The 23,327-nt window shown below is 43.3% G+C and overlaps 1 protein-coding gene across 7 annotated transcripts in view; it reads left to right on the top strand.

Moving 5' to 3' along the window:
• Positions 1–23,327, top strand: part of CCSER2 (coiled-coil serine rich protein 2) — a 190,993-nt gene that overhangs the window by 98,088 nt on the left and 69,578 nt on the right. For 5 of the 7 annotated variants that reach the window (XM_036281524.1, XM_036281519.1, XM_036281522.1 and 2 more), the window contains exon 6: positions 2,243–2,438. In XM_036281524.1, the coding sequence (XP_036137417.1) occupies positions 2,243–2,438 (196 nt within the window). Of the gene's footprint in view, positions 1–2,242; positions 2,439–9,687; positions 9,712–23,327 lie in introns of those variants that run through there. The other 2 variants (XM_036281525.1, XR_004961989.1) reach the window with 2 other exon arrangements.

Below are 23,327 nucleotides of genomic sequence, written 5' to 3'. Positions count from 1 at the left end.
AGGATTAATAAAAAAGGAAAATGAGCAAAAGATCTAGACGTCTCACTAACGAAGATGTACAGATAAGCATATGTACAAGCATTGCTCAACGTATAGATCACGAGGGGCTTTCGATGGAAACAGTGCGCACCTGTCGGAACAGTGACGGTCCAGAGCAGGCCCGGTTCCCACGAGGACCTGAGGCACGGGGGCTCTCGCTCGCTGGGGGAGTGGAAGCCTGCAGCCGCTCCGCAGGGCACGGTGCCAGTTTCTCACCAGATTACACTTACTGTTCTCTGGATCCCGTGTGTAGAGGGCAGGATGGGCGGCCGTCCAGAATAGAGACGGAGGACATGGCCGGAGCTGAGGAGACTGAGCTTCGGCAGTCTCGGGTCATCGGCTCCATGTTAGGAAGGCAGTCTGAGGGAGGCAGGCGTGTTGAGGGGTAAAAGCTGAAAAATAAATTGGATTCAGGCTTCTGTGGCCTCATAAACCATATTTAAGTGTCGTCTTGTCCCTGAAAATCATGACTTGCACTTCATGCCATTACTTTTCACTTTCTTTCTCTCGAAAGCCTTTGCTTTTCATGTCAGTCAAACTAAAACCTCATACTTTATAGTTCATCCCAAGTTCTTTGCTACCCAAGAAAATTTCCCAAAGAACGTTAACTTGTTCGCAGAAAACGTAGTTCATTATCTCTGCTATCCATTGCCAGGTGATTCTATATTTTTGTCTTATTGTTATCTTTTATTACTGTATGTTTTTCATCACTCTCTGTGTAGATTGCCCATGTATTCAGTCATGGATAGTAAATGTGTACCAATTAATTGATCAGTATTTGAAATTTAATAATTCGATTATATTTTAAACCAATAAAAATAAAGTAGAATTGGCCCTGGCCGGTGTGGCTCAGCTGTAGAGTGTCGGCCCGTGAACCAATGAGTTGTGAGTTCGATTCTGGCCAAGGGCACGTACATCGGTTGTGGTTCATCCCTGGCCCTGGTTGGGGTCATGTGAGAGGCAACCAGTCAATGTGTTCCTTTCACGTCAATGTTTCTCTCCCTCCCTTCCTCTCTCTCCTTCCCACCCTCCCACCCTATCTGAAGAGAAATAGAAAAATATCCTCAGGGGAGGATTAAAAAAAAAGTAGAATTTTATGTCAACAAATTAAGGTCTTATCTATGGATCAACAATTAGAAAATTCTTAAAAACCTTTTGGGGGGATGAAAATAAAATTCAGGCCTGAACTAATTTCAGAGAAAAATAATATTGTGAAAACAAAATTCATATTGAATATTTGAGAATTTAGAGATTTGGAAATTGGGAACATTTGTTCAAAGCTAGAAGATTTAGCAGAAATCATACATCTACGTTTTCAATATGGTTGAAATGTAATGCATTATGACTTTTGCAGATGTAATGCATATTGAATTTAAGTTTAATCCTGATAAAACAGCCACTGTATTGGAGAGAACATTTTTCGTCTTAACTTTAGAACCAATTGGAATGATGTGTAATGTGGATGCAGCACTTTTTAAGTTGCTGTAGCTATGACTTCTGATTGAAACATTGTTTTTTCACATCCATGAAACACATTATCCCTAATGTTAAATGTTCAAACAAAAAAGTTTTAAATTATTCAGAATTTATATTGTATGAAACTAAGGGAATTTTAAGGGTTTTTACAGGAGATGTTTAAAAATGTATTTTAAGATTATGAAACAAGATTTATAAAATCTTATTTAATCTTTATTGGAAAAGATGATTTATCAATAATGTAAAAACAAAAGAAGTAAGAGTTCCTCTGTCTTCAACTGTCTGCTGAGACTTTCAAGAACAGGGCGTCCAGCAGTGTGTCCGTAGTCAGGGGCTGAGGACAGTGCTGTGCAGGAGGCCAGTTGCAGTCAAAAGGTAGAAAGTAGTGAATCAGCGCAGGAAAAAGAAACATAAGTACATTTTTTTTCAAGCAAGGCCTTTCCCCAGAGTATTTTGTTTCTAGTCAAGTTCCTCAGGAACAAGGTTTATTCAACCTACATGTAAAATACACAAAAGGGGAGAGCGCAGAAGGTACTGTGTTGACGACAACGAGAACTGATTGGACTTTTCAGTGGGAACAGATTTAGGGTCTGAGGTGAGTAAATGTCAGAGGCTTTGTGATAATGAGAAATCAATTGTAATAATCATTGGAATAATTCTGTTACCTTTATTTCTTTCTGAAATTGTGTTGTATATCTTTTACCCCCAACTTCTTCTGCCCTTCCAGAGGCTCACCCTACAGAGACTCTCCTTTGGGTCATTTTGAGAGCTATGGAGGGACCCCCTTTTTCCAGGCTCAGAAGGTGTTTGTGGATGTGCCTGAGAACACAGTGGTGCTGGACGAGATGACCCTGCGGCACATGGTCCAGGACTGCACTGCCGTGAAAGCCCAGCTGCTCAGGCTGAAGCGTCTGCTGCATCAGGTGAGCACCGAGCCTGTTCTGCTCTGATGTTCTGAGTTGCGAGATGGATTGACATTACTTTCAAAAAATTGAATTGGGTTTTTAATATCTGTTTAGATTTCTGTAAAAATAATCCTGGTAAATAGTACATAATAGAAATTTTTGTGGCAGGAAAAAAATAGGATTTTGTATATGGTCTCAGTACAGTCCCCAGCATCTGTGAGCTGTGTGGTACTGGGTGAGCCAGTCTAGCTGCTTGTTTCCTGTGTTCATGGCACCTACCTGTGAGGTTGTGGAGAGAATCAGAAACGGTGGTTGTGAACGGAGAGCTCTGACTCCTGAGACATGTAGCTTTCAGGCTCAGCGACGCACTGTACTTCCAGCCCAGTGGGAAGTGGGAAACCGCAGTTTCTACATAATCATGCCATTGCATTTTTTTTTCTTTCTTTTTTTATCTTCACCCAAGGACATTTTTCCAGTTTTTGTTCAGATAGAGTGGGAGGTAGAGAGAGGAAGAGAGAGAGAAACATCCACGTGAAAGGGACACATCAAGTGGCTGCCACCCGCAGGACCAACCAGGGCTGGAGACAAACTGCAACCAAGGTACAAGCCCCTAGCGGGAACCGAACCCGGTTCTCTCTGGACCACAGGACGACGCTCTAACCTCTGAGCCAAACCGGCCAGGGACATGCCATTGCATTTTTGTTTGAAACCTTCAACTTTAATCTTTCTTGGCCTTTTTTGTTTGAGAAAATCTAGACTCATAGCGGTGATGTGACTTGTCAGGACACATGGGGGGAGCTGGTACTTGAATCTGGCTCTGATCCAATAACACTCATTCTGTTTGATTGTAGACCACTTGTAGACAAGGTCAGATGCCTAGCAGAGAGCTAAGAAATAAAACACTAATTTTAAAATGTGGGTGTCAACTTTGTGGGGGTCAAGAGGCAGCATAGGTTAAAGCAGTACCCGTCCTTCCACAACCACATCAGAATTACAACTAAACTGCAGAACAACCATCATTCAGAATCACCTGAAATCTGGCTGAATGGAAATTCTACAACCAAGGGATTAAAGAAGAAGCCACATCGAGACCGGGCGGAGGGGCGGAACGGGCCGGCCCCACGTCCACATGTGGCAGTTTTCAGTCGGGAGGGACATCCTGGCTGTGAGGCCCTCTGAGGAGCGAGCAGTCCCAGTCCCCACCAGACCTTTCAGCCAGGGTTCCAGTGCAGGGAAGAGACGTCCCCGTGTCTGGGTGACACAGAGGGTGCTGGAGTCCCAGGCAGTTCCTCCTCAAGGGCCCACTCATGGATTTACTCGGACCCGCTCCCTCTGAGCTCCAGGTTTGGGGGCAGCAGCTTGAAATGAACCAGGGACCTACGGGGAGAAACTAACTTCTCTGGCCTCAGGGCAAGAGCTGGGGCCGGGGCCGGGGCAGATTTCTTCCAGGAAACGGTGCTGGCAGAGGCCCTCGTCCCTGCTGAGCCCCCACAGAGCCCCAGGTAGGCGCCAGGTCTGAGTCTCCATCAGCCGGGCTCTCACTGTCCCCCAACGTGCATGTCGTCCAAGCTGTCTGCAGTGGCTTTTCCGTAGGAATGGTTGGCTCATGCTTCAGACTTTCCTAAAATTTCTCAAACAAGTTGCAGCTGGTCTCAGCGAGTCCCCAAACTCTCGTTAAGTGGCCCCAGGCCTGGCACTGGCAGCTGCCAGCTTTGGTTCACCGCTTGGTGTCTCCTGGGCACCTCCAAGCCCAGCACCAGGAGCAGCATCTGCAGATCCCTGCAGCTCATGCCGGCTGGCCCCAGGCAGGGCACAGGCAGTGGCTGACTGTGCACCTTCCGGGAGGCCCATAACATGTGCACCCCGTGGTCAGCTTCAGCACACGCCAGATTACAACCCTACCACCTCCATGAGCCACACATTCAAGGGCGGACAAGGTGAGCACCAAAGCCCCAGCGAAGCAAGTCCTGCTGCACAGGGTCGGCTCCTACACAGCAGCTCTTCAGCTGTAGTTGCAGCTGGTCCTCACAGCCTGTTGGCCTGGAGGTCAGTCTCGCCCAGTGACGCCATCTGCAGTCAAGGCTCAACTACAACAGGGCAGTGTCCACAGTCCACACAAGAGTGCACCTGAAGTGCCCTGCTCAGGTGACTAGGGAGGTGGAGCACTGGGCCCTACGGGAACCTACTACACAGGCCACGTTACCAGGTCTGGGAGACACAGCAGACTTACCTAATACATGGACACAAACACAGGGAAGCAGCCAAAATGCAGACACAAAGAAACATTTTACATATGAAAGAACAGGAGAAATCTCCAGAAAAAGATCTAAATGAAATGGAAGCAACAAACTCTCAGATACAGAATTCAGAACGATGGTTATAAGGATGCTCAAGGACCTTAGTGAGAACATCAAAGAACTTAGTGGGAACTTCAAGGAACTTAGAACATCAGCAGCATAAGAAAGGACCAATCAAGCCCTGGCTGGTTTGGGTCAGTGGTTGGAGCTTCGACCTGTGGACTAAAGAGTCGTTCGATTCCAGTCAAGGGTAGTACTTCAGTTGTGGTTCTGTCACTGGCCCTTGTCGGGGTCATGTGGGAGGCAACCAGTCGATGTATCTCTCTCACCTAGATGTTTCTCTCTCTCTCTCTGTCCCTCTCCCTCCCTCCCTCCCACTGTCTGAACATAAATGGAAAAATATCCTTGGGTGAGGATTAAAAAAAAAAAAAAAGACCAGTCAGAAGTAAAAGATACACTGACAGAAATGAAGAATAATTCACAGGGAATCAACAGTAGAATAAAGGACACTGGGGACCAAATCATAGATTTGGAATTTGAGGAAACAAAAAACACCCAGTTAGAATAGCAAAAAAGAAAAAATAATCCGAAAATATAAAGATAGTGTAAGGAGCCTCTGGGACAATATCAAGTGTACCAACATTCGCATTATGGAGGTGCCAGAGGGAGAAGGAAGGGAGCAAGAAATTGAAAAACTATTTGAAAAAAAGTCAGAACTTCCCTAACCTTGTGAAAAAACAGACATGTAAGTCCAAGAAGCCGAGAGAGTCTCAAACAAGATGAATCAAAGAGACCCACACCAAGACACATCATAATTAAAATGCCAAAGGTTAAAGACAAAGAAGGATCTTAAAAGCAACAAAAGAAAAGTAGTTAGTTACCTACAAGAGAGCTCCCATAAGACTGACAGCTGATTTCTGAACAGAAACTTGGCAGGTCAGAAAGGAGTGGCAAGAAATATTCAAAGTGATGAAAAGAAAGGACCTACTACCAAGATTACTCTACCCAGCAAAGCTATCATTTAAAACTGAAGGTCAGATAAGGAGTTTCCCAGACAAGAAAAAGTGTATCAGAGAAATTACTTAAAATTTCACATTACGACTCTCCAAAGAGCCTACTAAATTACCCACACACTAATGGAAAACAGACAAGCACAATAACATCCAAATCCCAGCACGTTCTTGAGAACTTCAGAATGCCAGGAATAAACATTGAAATGCCAGAAATAAAAGGTCAGAAAATTTTCCAGAGAGATTAAAAACCGGCAAAATACAATGGAAAGCTGAAAGTATTACATGGATTGTTAAAGGGTCTTCTTTAAGGAGAAGGAGAAAAAATTTTTTAAAAATATGAACAACAAAATGGCAATAAATGCATATTTATCAATAGTGAATAGAAACAGACTCATAGATACAGAGAACAGTTTGATGGTAGCCAGATGTGAGGGGGGCTGGGAGGATGGGTGAAAAAGGTGAAGGGATTCAGACGTGCAGATCAGTAGGTATGGTGTAGGCATGGGGGGGAGGGTTATAAAGTACAGCATGGGGAATATAGTCGGTAATATTCTAATAACTATGTATGGTGCTAAATGTGCATACGATTTTTTGGGACACCCTGTGTGTTAGATAGAGGAAAAGATAAGTATGACCTGGGACCCTCTGGAGCAGTGTTTCTCCACCTTCCTAATTCCTAATGCTCGACCCTGTAATGCAGGTCCTCGTGTTGTGTGTGGGCGTATCTGCATGTGGGCGGACCGCCTGGAGACGGACAGAGGAGCGGTGTCTCAGTTCCTAAGACCATTGGAAATACGTGTTTTCTGATGGTCTTAGGCGACCCCTGTGAAAGGGTTGTTCAACCCCCGGAGGGATCGTGACCCACAGGTTGAGAACCACTGCTGTGGAGCTATGAGAAGGAACGCAAGGGAGGTGCGGGGAGGGCGGGCACGGAGCCTCTTGCCTGGCGGGTTGAGTCTGTTTCTAGGGGAGGTCTCAATCAGAACACTCACCAGCTCTCCAGGCGTGTCCCTTAATGTGCTGGTTCATCGAAATGAGCGTGTAGGGTCAGGGTCATTCTCTGGGCAGCTTCCCCTCACAGGATGTCCCTGAAGAGGGACTGGAGAGAGGTGGGTCAGCCCCAGCACTGTCTTGAATGTGTGAGCCATTGGCTCCTGAGTGTCCTTGGTTCGGGAAGACAACCCAGCCACCTGCCCTTTAGCTGTCTGTCCCCGTTTTCCTCGGTCCCCTTGCCAAGGAATTCTAGCATTTCACCATGTTGCCTCCGTGCGTGCGGGGTTTACCGGGAGAGGTGGCGTCTGCACGCTCTCGGGAGCCTGAGCTGGAAAGCTCTGGTGGTCAGCGTCTGCTGGGCTGTGCCTGACAGGTCGCAGGGAGGAGCCCCTTACCTCAGTGACACCAGGCTCTTTGGGAAGTGACTGAGGACGACTCGGGAGGGAGGGTGCCCCCTGCAAAGAGGAGGTGAACCTGCTCTGTTCTCATCCTTTGGGCTTCTGTCCAAGGGCTCACCCCAAGGCGGTGGTCCTTAAACTCAGACAGAATTCCTTTTCTTGATTACTTTTAGCAAAGTTTTTTGGTTAGGCTATTTCCCTTATAAGATTGAAGTAAATTTATATAAGGAAACTAAAGAGAAATGATGAATGGAAATATAAATAGCATAAAAAGGATTTTTTTAGCCCGATTCTTATTGGAAGCAACAGGATTTTTATAGAGCTCTTGAGAACTTTACATGTAACTATTTAAAATTCCTATTAGAGTACCCAGTTAATGTATTCTAGATTGATGTTAATCAACGATGTTTTAAGTGCCTTATCTGCCTTAGTTGCTGGTTATCTCCTAATCCAGTAGCCTCTCGTTGTTATCTCTGTTTCTTAATATCCAGGACCCAGCCAAGAAGCCCTGCTAGATAAGAACAAATGAGAGACCACTTGCATTTTCTTAGACTTTCCTTTCCTGTCTGTTATCAGTTTGAAGGAATTACCTTTGGAATTAGTCTAGTATCTCCAGAGAAAAAGAAGACAGAGAGAAAAATTGATTGTGTGTGGGGAAAGATTTATTATGAGGAATTGGCCATGTGGTTATAGAGGTTGCAGACCCCAAGATCCAAGGTAAGCTGAAAACCCAGGAGGGCTGATGGTCTGGTCCAGCCGAGTCTGGAGGCCTGAGACCAGAGGAGACTGGTGTCAGTTCCACTACTGATTTGAGTCCGAAGGTAGCAGAAGACCAGTGTCCCAGCTTGAAGACAGTCAGAGCGAGTGCTCCCTGCTCCACCTTTGCTTCTCTTCAGGCCTTCAGTGGGTTGGACGAGGCCCACCCGAATTGGGGAGACCGGCTCCAGCTTTGGGGGCAGGGAAGCACATCCCTGCTCAGAGTAAAGGTCTGTCAGCAGGGACAGAGCCGTCGGCCGCATCAGGGCTGTGCCGTCTGTGCTGCTGGCAGGCTAGGCAGTCAGCAAGCCCATGGCCGTGCCTGTCGTTTGTCCTCGGCACCCAGAAACACCAGCAGAGGTGTCATCGGACAGTCCCTGAGTCGGAGGGGGCTGCCTCCTCAGCTCTCGTCAGTCTCATGAGTACATTCTAACAAGTGACAGCAGCGTGACGATGAAGCCGGTTCATTGGAGCAGGCGCAGAGGGCTCTCCGCTGACCTAAGGCACAGGTGTGGGCTCAGCCTTCACATACTTTCCTGTCTGTAGGTTAAAAAATTCTTCTGCTGAAGCCTTGGTACATATTAACTCCTAAGGTCTCAGCCCTTTTACTTTGTTATGGTTTCCCCAGCATTTAAGAGAAGTACCTGGCGGTGTCATCCTGACAAGCCCCAGGCTGCTGGCTTCAGGGCACCCCCCCCGCCCCCCCGCGGTGATTCACAGCACATGTTCTCTGGTTCCGGAGAGACGTTACCTCCCTTCCTTTCCTGCATTCCTTGAGCCTTTGTTCTCAAGACACAGTCCTGCTGTCAACTGTGAACTGCTTGGCCTTGTTCAATCTTCTTGTCTCGGTTTCCCTGTTCCTCCTGCCCTGGGATTTTCCTGGCTTCTCACTGTCCTGTGACCATCTCAAGCATGACCTCCGCCCTGCCACCACTGCTGTTTGTTCACCAGTGTGTGGGGCAGTGACGGGGTGCCCTGGGGAGAGGCTGACGGTACCCTCAGAACGAGTCATCCTGTCCACTTGAACCCTCCTCTGCTGAGTCCACTCTTCGATGAGCATGCGCCCGAGACAAACATATCTTCATACCTTTTGCTCATTCAGAGAGGTCTGTCCACAGCTCTTCTCCACGTTCCCTTCTCACCGGGTTTTCAAGCACGTTCCGCCCAGGTCCCTGACTCTCCAGTCACCCATGACCACGGCCATGAGTGGGTTTGTAACGCACACCTGCCAATGTTTCCTGCTGCGTAAAGTGAACAGCCAGATCCACTGCTTGACGGTCCGCCCACTTGGAAGGGCTTCCTTCTGCTGCTGGTCCTCTGAATGTCCCGGGAGAGCGTAGTGCCGCCGTTAGGGTCCTCTGTGCGTTGCAGAGCCGCCTGTAAACCAGACCCGAGTCTCTCTGTGGTGATTGCAGGGGCTCCCACCAGACCGTGGTGCAGGCCCGGAGGGAGGACAGGGTAGCAGGAGTGGGAGACACAGTGTCTGAGCTGCTTCTGCGTGTAACTTGCCGCAGACCTGTGGGCCTGTCACACACGCACACTTGCATCTGGTGGTGGAATGTTGCTCTGTGCACCCAGCTTTGTGACTTCGTGTGTCAGACGACACCCAGTGCGTGATGGGCAGGTCAGTATTATGACTGGGTAGCCTGTGGTTAAGCCTTTGGTCGGTGAGACCCAGTAGCAGGTTGAAGGCTGTGTCTCAGAAGGAGAGTCGTCACCACCAAGGCTGTAGGGTCTGTTCCTCGGGGCCTGCGCTGAGATCCACCCGCAGAGGCTGAAGACTCCTAACAGACCTTCTCTGCCACTTCAGGCAGCGTGAGATCTGCGGCATCACGTGACCCAAGTGGCAGAGCAGCTGACACAGCAGCCAGGACCTGTCGGAGAGCCTTCTGGGTCTTACTCAGAACTAGCAGCTCTCAGGTAACAAGGCGAATGGGCCAGCGTAACTCACCTAAATGATAATACGTCGCCTCTGAAATCAGAGGCCAGCTGTGTATCTTCCTTGGCTGCAGAAAGATCCAGCAGCAATGTATCCTTCACCTTCGCAGGGATCTCTGCCCGGCGGTGTGGCTCGGTTGGTTGAGCATCGCCCCACACTTCAGCAGGTCACAGGTTCGACTCCCCATCAGGACACGTGCCCAGGTTGCGAGCTCAGTCCCCGAAGGGGGCGTGCAGGAGGCAGCTGGTCGATGTTTCTCAGTCATGTTTCTCTTTCCCTCTCCCTTCCTCTCTGAAATCAATAAAAACATACTTTTTAAAAAGGGATCACTTTAACATGCTGTGATCTCCACTCTGACCCCGACTTCTCTCTGTACAGTTGCTTCCGTTCCCTCTGTGTTCCTAGCAGTGGGGGTCACTGATGACTGCATCGGGCTGTGCACAAGTGTCTGTCACTGGTCCACTGAGAGTCTGAGCAGCACTTGACAGAACAGAAATCGAACATTCCCTCCTCCTTCCACGATCCTTCTACCAAAGGAGAAAACGGAGCAGAGTAAACTGCAGTGACTACTTGATTTATAGGCTGGTGTCAGCTTTCTATTGTTTTCAGACAGGAAGCAGTTTTGTGGATCAGACTGATCTCACATCAAACTGTGTAACACTGGTGTGAGAAACTGTTCTTATCTGTGAAAGACAAATCCAGGGAGTGGAAAGATGTGCTGTGGAGTGTCACCTCGGCGGCTGCTGCAGCGTGAGGAGAACACACGGCTCCGGAGATGAAGGGTGACTGCCCCCTGTGGAGAGTGCGGCGGACGCTGCATTCCTTGGGCGAGGGCTTTGAGTTAGGTCAGGGAATCAGCATGAGCAACGGTGCGGGTTCTGTTTTGGTTTGTTTGTTTTTGTTTTTGTTATTAATCCTCACCCAGACATGTTTTTTCTACTGATTTTTTCCTTTTTAAGAGGGAGTAGAAGGGAAGTGGGGAGGGGTGGGTAACATTGATGTGAGAGAGACACATCGATTGGTCGCCTCCTGCACCAGCCCTGACTGGGGACTGGTATGGAACCTGCAACCCAGGTATGTGCCCTTGACCAGGAGTCGAACCCACGACCCTCCAGTGTGCAAGCTGATGCTCTAACCACTGGGCCATGCCAGCCTGGGCAAAGGTGCAGGTTCTTAAAGATACCTACCATCCTTTTCACAGCACCGACTCACAGCCCATGAGTACAAAGATGCTCGGCAGAGGAAGCCAGAAAGACCAGCGCTCGCTTGATACAGAGTGAATATAACTTCTGACCTTAAAAATGCTTACTAATAGGAAATAATTAAGCATTTATGCTGCATTTATAGTGAGTTCTATATTTTAATAACTAAAGTGGCCCTTGATAAAAGATAATTCAACTTTGCTGAAGAATGCCAGCGAATAAATGTAGGAAGTATGATAGAATTAGAGAAACATTATATTAAAAACCCTAGTTAGATTTCTGCTTTCTGCCTGGATTATTTGTTACAACCATTAGGTGAATGGGAGTTGGGTTCTCAGGTAGTTCATATTATACTCAAGTAACACCATATAAATTATTTTATGGTTGCAAGAGAAAAACACATGATTGCTCATTGGAGAGATCAAACTGTTACTATTCTAATCTAGTGATTAGTTTTCCTATCACTAATGAGTTGGATTAGCCAGACACAATACATCTTCTCTTGTGACACACAGACTTATGTATAGTACATAAATTTATGTATAATACACAGAATTATGAGTAATATATTCTAGCCAAAAACATTTAATTTCTCATGTCATTACTTACAACTCTCTTTCTACAGGATAGGCAGGAGATAGAAGAATAAGAGAGGAAGGAATCAGACAAATTCAGATTGATGGAAATTCTGTAAGAAAAATAGTGACATCTCTTTAGCTTGTTGGTGCTCTGAGAAGGTGGTGCAAGGAAGTGACAGAGCTACATCACAGTCAGTTCAAGCACAACTAGATGTGACGTGAGATTTTGAATTGGATGCCGGTGGGACAGATCACTAGAATGGACATCTTGGGTCTTTTGTGGAAATTTGAATATGGCCTGCCTATTGGATGAGGTAGAAATTCACCGAAATGGAAAGACAGAGACTATTGACTGAAGAAAGCAGGTTATAAAAACAGTGTGTACATTGTGTGTATCTGTATATCTGTATCTCAGAAGGATGTGCACTAAAAGGTTAATAGTAATAAGACCTGGATGATAAGGTTGTGAGGTCTTTTTTTGTGTGTGGTACATTTGTCGCACTTAATGAACCAATAGAATACATTATTAAAAACCAAAGCCCACATTGTAATCATATTTTCTTAATTTATATGTATTGTCCTCCTTCTGGTCTGGGATCCTGTATGTCTCCTTACTCTCCTGGGACAGACAGTTTCTCAGGTGTTCCTTGTATTCGGTGATCTTGACAGTTTTGCGGAGTATTGTACTGGTCAGGTATTTTGAAGAATGTTGCTCAGTGGGAATTTATATGCCGCTTTTCTCATAATTAGGTGGGATTGTTGGTTTTGGGAGGATGGCCTGAGAGGCAAAGCATCATCCTCATCACACTGTACCGAGGGCACATACGTCAATGTAGCTTATTACTGTTGATGCAGATCTTGATCACCCAGCACAGGGGCCTCAGGGGCCTCTGCAGACCACACTGTTCTCTGGGGAGGTCACTGCGCCTCGCCCGAGGGAGGGGAGCAAGGAGCTCATTCATGTCTGTCAGGGCGGCCCCTACGCATTCCGTATGTTTGATGCTATTTTAATGGATAGTCTTGTACATTTTAATTTCCAATTATTTGTTGTTAGCATTTAGAAATACAGTTGATATTGTATATTGATTTTGCAATCTTTCTAAATCTTGCTTATTTGTTCCAGTAGCTTTTTGTGAATTCCACTGGATTTTCTATCTAGACAATCAAGTTATTAGCAAATAAGAACAATTTATTTTTTTAATTTTGGTGCCTTTATTGTTTTTAATGCCCTTTTACAATGAATGACTAGAGTGACATCTTTTTTAAAAAAAAATCTACATTTTCTAACTTTCCGTAATATGTATTTACTGTTTGGTGGGAAATAAAAGGTTATTGAAAAGAAGGTATGTGTTCTGTTCAAAGATCAGTTAATAAGTGGATCTGGTTAAATGCCGGGTTTTGCAGAAGGGCGTAGGCTGAGGTCAATGGGAAGCCTGTGTCATAGACGGGCCTGGACAGCACTCTGGGCAGCAGGAAGCCGGATGAGCGACACGGTCAAGTTGGCCAAATTGGTGTTTCAGAAAGATTACTGAAGGGATTTGTGGGAAATGATTAGCGGAGGGAATGGCTACAGTCATCGTATTTAGGAGGCTGTTGCTGACATCCAAGTTTTAGACTAAAGTTGTTAAATTTGATCGCTTTGAAAGAGGCTGAATTTCAGTGCTTTCTTTGGATCATATGTCTTACAGAGCTGCGTGTGTAAAACTTGCGTAGTGGTCACGCCTTGTGCTGGGCATCACTCTGGGTTCTCCAGCACACACCCCTCTGTCCTCGGAAGTGGGCGACACTGGCTGCTGCTTACAGTGAAGAAGTTGAAGCTCAGAAAGCTAATTAGTGATGAGACCAGGACAGTTTACTTCAGTCTCTGACTCTAAGACCTGCACACAGTGGCCTCTAGGAGAGACCTCAGGGGCAACAGGGACAGGAGAATGTGAAGGCAGCCCCAGCCCTCTCGGCCCTCACCCTCTGTCCCCGCAGACAGCAGAGCAAACGGATCTTTGTTTCCTTAAAGAGACCGCTGTGTCTACGAGTCCCTCTGAGCAAATTCTCATTGCACACAAATACAATTTAAAAATTATAAACCATTGTATTTGGCCTTTGATCTGTGTTCTTGTTTCTGTGACATGCAGTTCAGGTTACTTTATTGCTTGAATAGCACTTCATGTACGTTGTCTTCCTCCTCACGGCACACCGGGGTAGGGACAGCAGCAGTCCTGTTCTCGTGGTCAGAAACCGAGGCTCCGAGGTAGAATTGCAGTTCTCAAGGTCACCCTGTCGCATACTAATACGGAATATATTTTATTTTTTATTGATTAATTAATTTATTTTTGTTACAGATATTCTTTCTCCCCCATTGACACCCTCCCCTGCTCCCACCATGCCCCTCTTTACAGTATGCAGAATATATTTATTTTATTTTATTTTATTTTTTTATTTTTGTTACAGAAGTTTCTCCTGTTTTACCCCTTTGACACCCTCCTCCCCATCCCCCCTGCCCTGTCCCCGGCTTTGTTGTCCATGTCCATTGGTTATGCGTACATGCATATAAGTTCTGTGGTTTATCTCTTCCCACCCCCACCACCCTCTCTTCTGAGGGTTGTCAGTCTGTACCTTACTTCCGTGTTTCTGGGTCTACCCTATTCCTCAGACTTATATTCATTATATTCCATATATAAGTGAGATCATGTGGTATTTGTCTTTTTCTGCTTGGCTTCTTTCACTTAGGATAATACTTTCCAGGTCCCTCCATGTCGTCTCAAAGGATAAGAAATCTTTCTTTCTTACAGTTGCATAATACTCCATTGTGTATATGTGCCACAGCTTTTTTATCCATTCGTCTACTGATGGACACTTGGGCTGTTACCAGATCTTAGCTATTGTAAATAGTGCTGCTATGAACATGGGGGTACATATATTCTTTCTGATTGGTGTTTCAGGCTTCTTAGGGTATATTCCTAGAAGTGGGATCACTGGGTCAAATGGAAGTTCAATTTTTAATTTTTTGAGGTAACACCATATTATTTTCCATAGTGGCTGTACCAGTCTGCATTCCCACCAGCAGTGCATTAGAGTCCCCTTTTCTCCACACCCTCACCAACACTTGTTGTTTGATGATCTGTTGATGGCAGCCATCTGACAGGTGTGAGGTGATGCCTCATTGTTGTTTTAATTTGCATCTCTCTCATGATTAGTGATGTTGAGCATTTCTTCATATGTCTCTTGGCCGTTTGTATGTTCTCTTTGGAGAGGTGTGTATTCAGCTCCTCTGCCCATTTTTTAATTGGGTTCTTTGTCTTCCTTATGTTGAGTTGTATGAGTACTGTATATATTTTGGAAATTAACCCCTTATCTGATGTATCATTGGCAATGATGTTATCCCATACAGTGGGTTGCCTTTCCATTTTGATGGTTGTTTCTTTTGCTGTGCAGAAGCTTTTTAGTTTGATGTAGTCCCATGTGTTCATTTTTACCTTTGTTTCTGTTGCCTTAGGTGATGTATCAGTGAAAATTCTGCTGCGTATGATGTCCGAAATTTTGTTGCCTACATTTTCTTCTAGAATTTTTATGGATTCATGGGTCACATTTAAGTCTTTTATCCATTTTGAGTTTATTTTTGTGTATGGTGTAAGTTGATGGTCTAGTTTTATTTTTTTTTTTTGCATGTAGCTGTCCAATTTGCCCAACACCATGTATTAAAGACGCTGTCTTGACTCCACTGTATGCTCTTGCCACCTTTGTCAAATATTAATTGAGCATATTGCCTTGGGTCCATTTCTGGGCTCTCTATTTTGTTCCACTGGTCTATATGCCTGTTCTTGTGCCAGCACCAGGCTGTTTTGATTACAGTAGCTTTGTAGTATAACCTGATATCTTGTATTGTGATCCCACCTACGTTGTCCTTCTTTTTCAGAATTGCTGTTCGGGGTCTTTTTTAGTTCCATATGAACTTTTGAAATATTTGTTCTACTTCTGTGAATTATGTCGTTGGTATTTTGATGGGGATTGCATTGAATCTACAGATTGCTTTGTGTAATATGGACATTTTAATGATGTTAATTCTTCCAATCCATGAACAAGGTACATGCTTCCACTTTTTTATATCTTCCTCTATTTCTTTATTCAATGTCTTGTAGTTTTCTGCAAATAGGTCCTTTACTTCTTTGGTTAAGTTTATTCCTAGGTATCTTAATTTTTTTGCCGCGATGGTAAATGGGATTGTTTTTTCAGTTTCTCTTTCTGTGAGTTCATCATTGGTGTATAAGAATGCCTTCGATTTCTTGACGTTAATTTTGTATCCTGCTATATTGCCAAATTTATTTATTAAGTCTAGTAGATTTTTGATGGTGTCTTTAGGATTTTCTATGTATAATATCATGTCATCTGCAAATAATGACAGTTTCACTTCCTCCTTTCCAATTTGGATTCCTTTTATTTTTTCTTCATGTCTGATTTCTGTGGATAAGACTTCTGGTACTATGTTAAATAAGAGTGGCAAAAGTGGGCATCACTGTCTTCTTCCTGTTCTTAAGGGAAATTCTTTTAGTATGATGTTGGCTGTAGGTGTTTCATATATGGCCTTTATTTTATTAAAACAATTTTTTTTTTATCCTCACTCAAGGACATTTTTCGATATTTTGTTCAGATAGAGTGGGAGGGGGAGAGAGAGAGAGAGAGAGAGAGAGAGAGAGAGAGAGAGAGAGAAACATCGATGTGAAAGGGACACATTGAGTGGTTGTCACTCACACTACCCAACCAGGTCCGGGGACAAACTGTAACCGAGATTCGTGCCCTTAGTGGGAACCGAACCTGCGTCTCTCTGGACCTCAGGCTGATGCTCTAACCGCTGAGCCAAACCGGCCAGGGATATTTGGCCATAATTTTGTCAAGATATGATCCCTCTATTTTCACATTGCTCAGCATTTTCATCAGAAATGGATGCTGGATTTTGTCGAATGCTTTTTCAGCATCTATTGATATGATCATGTGGTTTTTATTCTTCATTTTGTTTATGTGGTGTATCACATTTATTGATTTGAGAATATTGTACCAGCCTTGCATCCCTGGGATGAATCTCACATGGTCCTGGTGAATAATTTTTTTGATGTGTTGCTGGATCCATTTTGCTAGTATTTTGTTCAATATTTTGGAGTCTATGTTCATCAGGGATATTGGCCTGTAGTTTTTTTTCTTTGTAGTGTCTTTTTCTGGTTTTGGCATTAGAATTAGGCTGGCCTCATAAAGCAAGTTTGGAAGTCTTTCCTTGTCTTGAATTTTTTGAAATAGTTTGAGGATAAAGGGTGTGAGTTCTTTTTTGAATGTTCGGTAAAACTCCCCCGTGAAACTATCCGGGTCTGAGCTTTTGTTTGCTGGGAGAGTCTTGATTACCTCTTCAATTTCCTTAGTTGTCATTGGTCTGTTCAAATTTTCTATCACTTCCCGGTTCAGTTTTGGGAGACTATGTGTTTCTAGAAATTTGAGTATTTCGCTTCGATTGTTGAATTTGTTGCCATATAATTGTTCGTAGGAGTTGTTAACAATTTTTGTATTTCTGTGGTATCAGTTGTTACTTCTCTTTCATTTCTGATTTTGTGTATTTGGGTTTTCTTTGTTTCTTGGTGAGTCTAGCTAAGGGTCCATCAATCTTGTTTATCTTTTTGAAAAACCAGCTCTTTGTTATATTGATCCTTTGAATTTTTTTTTGTTTTTTGTTTTTTTTTTTGGTCTCTGTCATTTATTTCTCTGATCTTTACTAGTTCCTTCGTTCTACTTGCTCTGGGGTTTTCTTTTTGTTTGCTCTCTAGTTCTTTAAGTTGTGAGGTTGGGTAGTTATTAGAGATTTTTCTTGTTTCTTGAGGTAGGTCTGTAGTGCTATGAACTTCCCTCTCAGAACTGCTTTCGCTGCATCCCATAGATTTTGTGGTGTTGTGTCTTCATTTTCATTGGTTTCTAGGAAGTTTTTAATGTCTTCCTTGATCTCCTTGGTAACCCATTCATTGTTTAATAACATGCTATTTAGTCTCCATGTGTTCAAATGTCTTTGCATGTTCTTGTTGCAATTGATATCTAGTTTCATCCTATTGTGATCTGAGAAGATGCTTGATATGATTTTAGTTTTCTTGAACTTGTAGAGATTTAGTTTGTGTCCTGTCATGTGGTCTATCTTTGAGAATGTCCCATGTGCACTTGAGAAGTATTTGAATTCTCTACCTATGGGGTGTAATTCTCTGTAGATACCTATTAAATCCATTTGGTCTAGTGCTTCATTTAGAGTCTCTGTTTCCTTGCTAATTGTTTGTCTAGAGGAGCTATCCAGTGATGTCAGCGTGGTGTTGAAATCCCCTGCTATGATTGTATTGCTATCGATTTCTCCTTTGAAGTCCTCCAGAAGATTTTTTATATATTTTGGTGTTCCTATATTGGGTGCATATATGTTTATCAAGGTTATATCTTCCTGTTGGATAAGTCCTTTCAATATTAAGTAGTGGCCTTCTTTATCTCTAGTATGGCCTTCATTTTAAAATCTATTTTATCAGATATGAGTATTGCTACCCCAGCTTTTTTTTTTTTTTTTTTTTTCCTTTTGTTTGGAAGATTTTTTCCATTCCTTCACTTTCAGCCTATGTGAGTCTTTTGTTGTGAGGTGGGTCTCTTGTAAACAACATACAGATGAGTCATGCTTTCTTATCGAATCAGCTACGTTGTGTCTTTTAATGGGAGCATTCAGTTCATTTACATTTAAGGTGATTATTGATATGTACTTATTTATTGCCATTTTTGTTTAGTGTGGTTATATTTTTCTTTCTATTTCTTCTACTAAAATTACAGCAGTCCTTTTAACATTTCTTGCAGTGCTGGTTTGGTGCTAATGTATTCCGTTAGCCTTTTTTTGTCTGGGAAACTCTTTATTTGACCTTCTATTTTGAATAATAGCCCTGCTGGGTAGAGTAGTCTTCGATTCAGATTCTTGTTTTTCATGACCTTGATTACTTCATGCCACTCCCTTCTGGCCTGTAGTGTTTCTGTTGAGAAGTCAACTGAGAGCCTTATGGGGCTTCCTTTGTTGGTAACCTGTTGCTTATATCTTACAGCTTTTAGGACTCTCTTTGTCTTTAATTTTTGGCATTTTAATTACTATGTGTCTTGGTGTGGGCCTGTTTGGGTTCTTCTTACTTGGGGCTCTCTGTGCTTCTTGAACTTGAATGCCTTCTTCCTTCACCAAATTAGGGAAGTTTTCTGTCACTATTTCTTGATGTATATTCTCTAACCCTTGCTCATTTTCTCCTTCTTCTTCAGGGATTCCTATGATGTGAATGTTATTACGTTTCCAGTTGTCGCACAGTTCTCTTAATCTGTCTTCCTGTTTTTTAATTGTTTTTTTCTTTTGTTTTCTGATTGGTTGATTTTTTTCTACCCTGTCTTCTAATTCACTGATCCGGTCCTCAGCTTCATTTACTCTGCTGTTTAGACCTTCCAATGTATCCTTTATTTCTGATATGTCATTCTTCATTTCTTCTTGGTGGTTTTTAATTTCCACTTCGTTGATTTTCAATGTTTCTATGTCTTTACTCATGGTGTTAATGTCTTTACTAATGCTGTTGAGTTTTTTCAAGATCAGGTCTCTGAATTCTAGCTCTATTAACTTCCTTTACTGCACCTCATTTACCTCATCTTCGGTAGAGGTCTTTTTTTCTTTCATTTGTCTTTTGTTTCTTTGTTTTACCATTTTGGCTATCTCAGTTGGTTTTGGGGCCTGCCACATTTTCCCTGTGGGTGTTGCTGTTCTGCTGTTTGTGGCTCCCTCTCCTGGGTTTGGATGAACCAGGGAGGACCAATGTTAAACACCACTGTGATGTCTTACTTTCCTGTGCAGAGTTGCAAGCCCAGGAATGGTACACTTATTCTCTAGCTTTTTGCCTGGAAGCTATCAGTAGTGGTTACTTGAAGAGCCTTGGCTTCTCAGTTTAATGAAAAACTCCCTCAGGTGTTCCACATAATTGGATTTCCCCAGGGTGGGGCAGATGCTGGTTGTTAATGAGCCTCAATTTGCATTTCAATGGCCACCGGGTGTTGTTGAATCTTTAAGGGAGGGGCCATCACCTCTCCCCAGAGCCCTGGGCAGGAGTAAGATGACCACTGTCCTGTGTGGCCCCAATTCAGCAAAAGCTCTGAGAGCCCTCCAAATCCTGAGTGTTCCCACACAGTTCCTGTGCAGTTCACCCTCCCTCTGCAGGAACCCAAGGTGAGTGGCTGTGGCTATTTTAGCCTCTGTCCTGGCTCTGCGATATGGAGTCGCTTGGGTGTGTACCTCCAAGGGCACTGCTCACAGCTAAGGCCACTGCTGTCTGTGGGCTCCCAGCCCGCCTCTCACACTTCTGCAGTCCTACCAGGATTGAGTCAGTGTCCCTGGATATATGGTCCTCCACGCTGCTTTTCTGTTGCTTTTCCTGACAATTTGTCTTTATTTTCGTTGTAATTCCACTTTGGTCCTGGGAGACGGTCTGTTAGCTTCCATTCACTCTGCCGCCATTTTGGAATTCTAAAATGTATTTCTTATTGTGGGTCATGGTCTCCCAAAAACAAACCCGTTCTAATGAGAAGCAGTACTATTCTCAAGACTCCAAGGAAAATAAATCATAGATTTAAATTAGAAATAATTATGTAATTACTTCATCAATAAAACATTAAATCATCTGTAAATTTGCCAGGATTTGTTTCTGATGGTTTTAAGACCTGCAAAACTTTGTTTAAAAGATTTAAAGAAAATACCGATGTTCTGTAGGAAGGATAAATATTACAAAAGTTGATTTAGTACATGGACATTAATATAATGACCGAAACACCTACCTGACAGTCTAGGAGGGCATTCAGGTATTAAATAATTGTATGAATGATGTGTTGAAATGGTAAAGATAAAATAGCACATGAGTGTATGATTGGAACCTATAATTCTTGCTGGTACAGTTTATAGATATATATAACACAATTTCAGCTGAAGTCACAACAGCCTAATTTTTAGGATTCATCTATATGACTTGAGAATTATTAACACCAGAGGCTAAGGTTTATGTAGATCAAAACAAAAAGAAAAGGAGGCCTTCAGAGTAGTATATAATATCGACACAAATAGAAATTTAGAACAGTAGAAGAGAGGATAAACCAGAAGTATGCGCTGAAATAGATTCTAAAAACAATTGGACACAGGGTTTTAAAATGTGGAGAAAAACTCAGTAGTATAGAAGCAATTATTGAGTTTCTTGCTTTATACTGTAGTAAATTCAGTTATATGAAGAGTTTAATATTTTTATTAAATGTAGAAGTTATATTAAATAAGAAATTTACAGTTAATATTTTTAAGTGTCAAAAAAACCCTTTATGTGTCAAAAGGATATTCTGATTCAGATATGTTTCGATTAAATACTTAGATTTAATTAATCTAAGCAAAAGAAATTTATAAATATTTGTTCACAGTAGGACAGCTCTATGCCTATATAACAACATTCGAGTTGATTTGAATGCATAGTAGACTTTTTGTTTTAATACTATCTATACCCCGCCCTGGCTTGTTCACTCAGTGGTTAAAGTGTTGGCACATGGACCAATGAGTCACAAGTTTGATTCTGGTCAAGGGCATGCACCTCGATTGTAGTTTGCCCCGGGCCCTGGTTGGGTCGTGTAAGAGGCAACCAGTTGATGTGGCTCTATCACATCGATGTTTCTCTCTGTCTCTCTCTCCCTCCCTCCCACTCTATCTGATAATAAATAGAAATATATCCTCGGGTGAGGAATAAAAAAATAAAATTAAATAAATAAAATAAAATAAAAATGTCTTTGTCCCAAACATCTGTTAGGATCACCTCATCTCTGAAGCACTTATTTAAAATTAGACTTTGTAAGTCCATATTTTTTTTTTTCTTATCCTCAGCCGAGGACATTTTTTTGTTTTTTGTTCAGATAGAGTGGGAGGGAGAGAGAGGAAGAGAGAGAGAGAGAAACATCGACGTGAAAGGGACACATCGAGTGGTTGCCACCTGCACGACCCAACCATGGCCGGGGACAAACTGCAACCAAGGTACATGCCCTTAGCAGGAACCGAACCCAGGTCTCTCTGGACCACAGGCCAATGCTCTAACCCCTGAGCCAAACCGGCCAGGGCTGAGTTCATATTTTTTTAAAGCCTCTGAGATGTAGCTTGAATCATTGGATTTTAAATTCCATATGTGAATTTTACAGCATTAGTTAAAAATTATTCTCAGTGCATATTCTAGAGTCTGTGATATCATATAATTTTTCATCTATGTACTTTGTTTTCTAAAAAGGGACTTTTTGAAAAGAACATGAAAAAATGAATCCCCCTTGTCCTCTGATGTCTTGCCTGAGACCTCCTGTGATGTGCTGCAGCCTGTCTGAGCACAGGTGCTTTGTTGACATCACTGATGATGCTGTCAGTAGACCTTGGTCAGAGCTGCCACATTGATCTTGGGCGTTTCAAGCACCCATGTCCATCGCAGTGGCTCTGGAGCTCATAGGAAAACCCCATTTTTTGCAAAGTCCTAGAAGAATCACACTGGTGAGATGGAGTTTGTTATAGGTTTTTAGATCACCTATATGCTGTGTCCAAAAGTGGAAGGTGCTTTGCTGACAGTCGTCCGCTAATGCTCTTAGGAATAGAGGAAGGATTATCTATCTTTTTGAATCTTTACCAAAATGCTATGGCACAAGAGTTCATTAGTTTCAGGTCATCTGCATTCAGAACAGAATCCTAACTAGAACTTACAGCGAACACTGAGCCCCTCCCTCAGCAATAGGCCCAGAGTGCTCGCACAGTGCCATGACTCGCCTGTGTTTGTGCTGTGGCGTGTTGTAGTGTTTACGTATGATTTTTGTGTTTATTATTCTCACAACCCAGCAGTGGTCAGTACATGTGAGCTCCTCAGGGGGTGTGATGTGGGGCGTGGACACTGGACGGCCTTTACTCAGACTTTTTTTTTAAATTTATTTTTGTTACAGATGTTTCTCCTTTTTTTTCCATTGACACCCTCCGCCCCATCCCCCCACCCCAACCCCAGCTTTGTTGTACATGTCCATTGTTCACGCGTACATGCATATCAGTTCTCTCCCTGACCACCCTTTCTTCTGGGGATTGTCAGTCTGTACCCCACTTACACGTCTCTGGGTCTACCCCATTCCTCAGACTGTTATGTTCATTATATTCAACAAATAAGTGAGATCATGTGATATTTGTCTTTCTCTGATTGGCTGGTTTCGCTGAGGATAATACTCTCCAGGTCCTTCCATGTCGTCTCAAAGGATAAGAGATCTTTCTTTCTTACAGCTCCATTGTGTACATGTAACACAGCTTTTTTATGTATTTGTCTACTGATGAACGCTTGGGTTGTTTCCAGATCTTAGCTATTGTAAATAGTGCTGCTACAAACATGGGGCTACATATATTCTTTCTGATTGGTGTTTCAGGCTTCCTAGAGTATATTCCTGAAAGAGGGATCACTGGATCAAATGGCAATTAAATTTTTAATTTTTTGAGGTAACACCATATTGTTTTCCATAGTGGCTGTACCAGTCTGCATTCCCACCAGCAGTGCACTAGAGTCCCCTTGTGTTCACACCCTCTCCAACACTTGTTGTTTGATGATTTGTTGATGGTGGCCATTCTGACAGGTGTGAGGTGATACCTCATTGTTGTTTTAATTTGCATCTCTCTGATGATTAGTGA

Source organism: Molossus molossus, unplaced genomic scaffold (assembly GCF_014108415.1).
Source record: "Molossus molossus isolate mMolMol1 unplaced genomic scaffold, mMolMol1.p scaffold_m16_p_37, whole genome shotgun sequence".
Taxonomy (NCBI): Eukaryota; Metazoa; Chordata; class Mammalia; order Chiroptera; family Molossidae; genus Molossus; species Molossus molossus.
The sequence above is the reverse complement of the archived record's forward strand: the minus strand, read 5'-3'. Positions and strand labels throughout refer to the sequence as shown.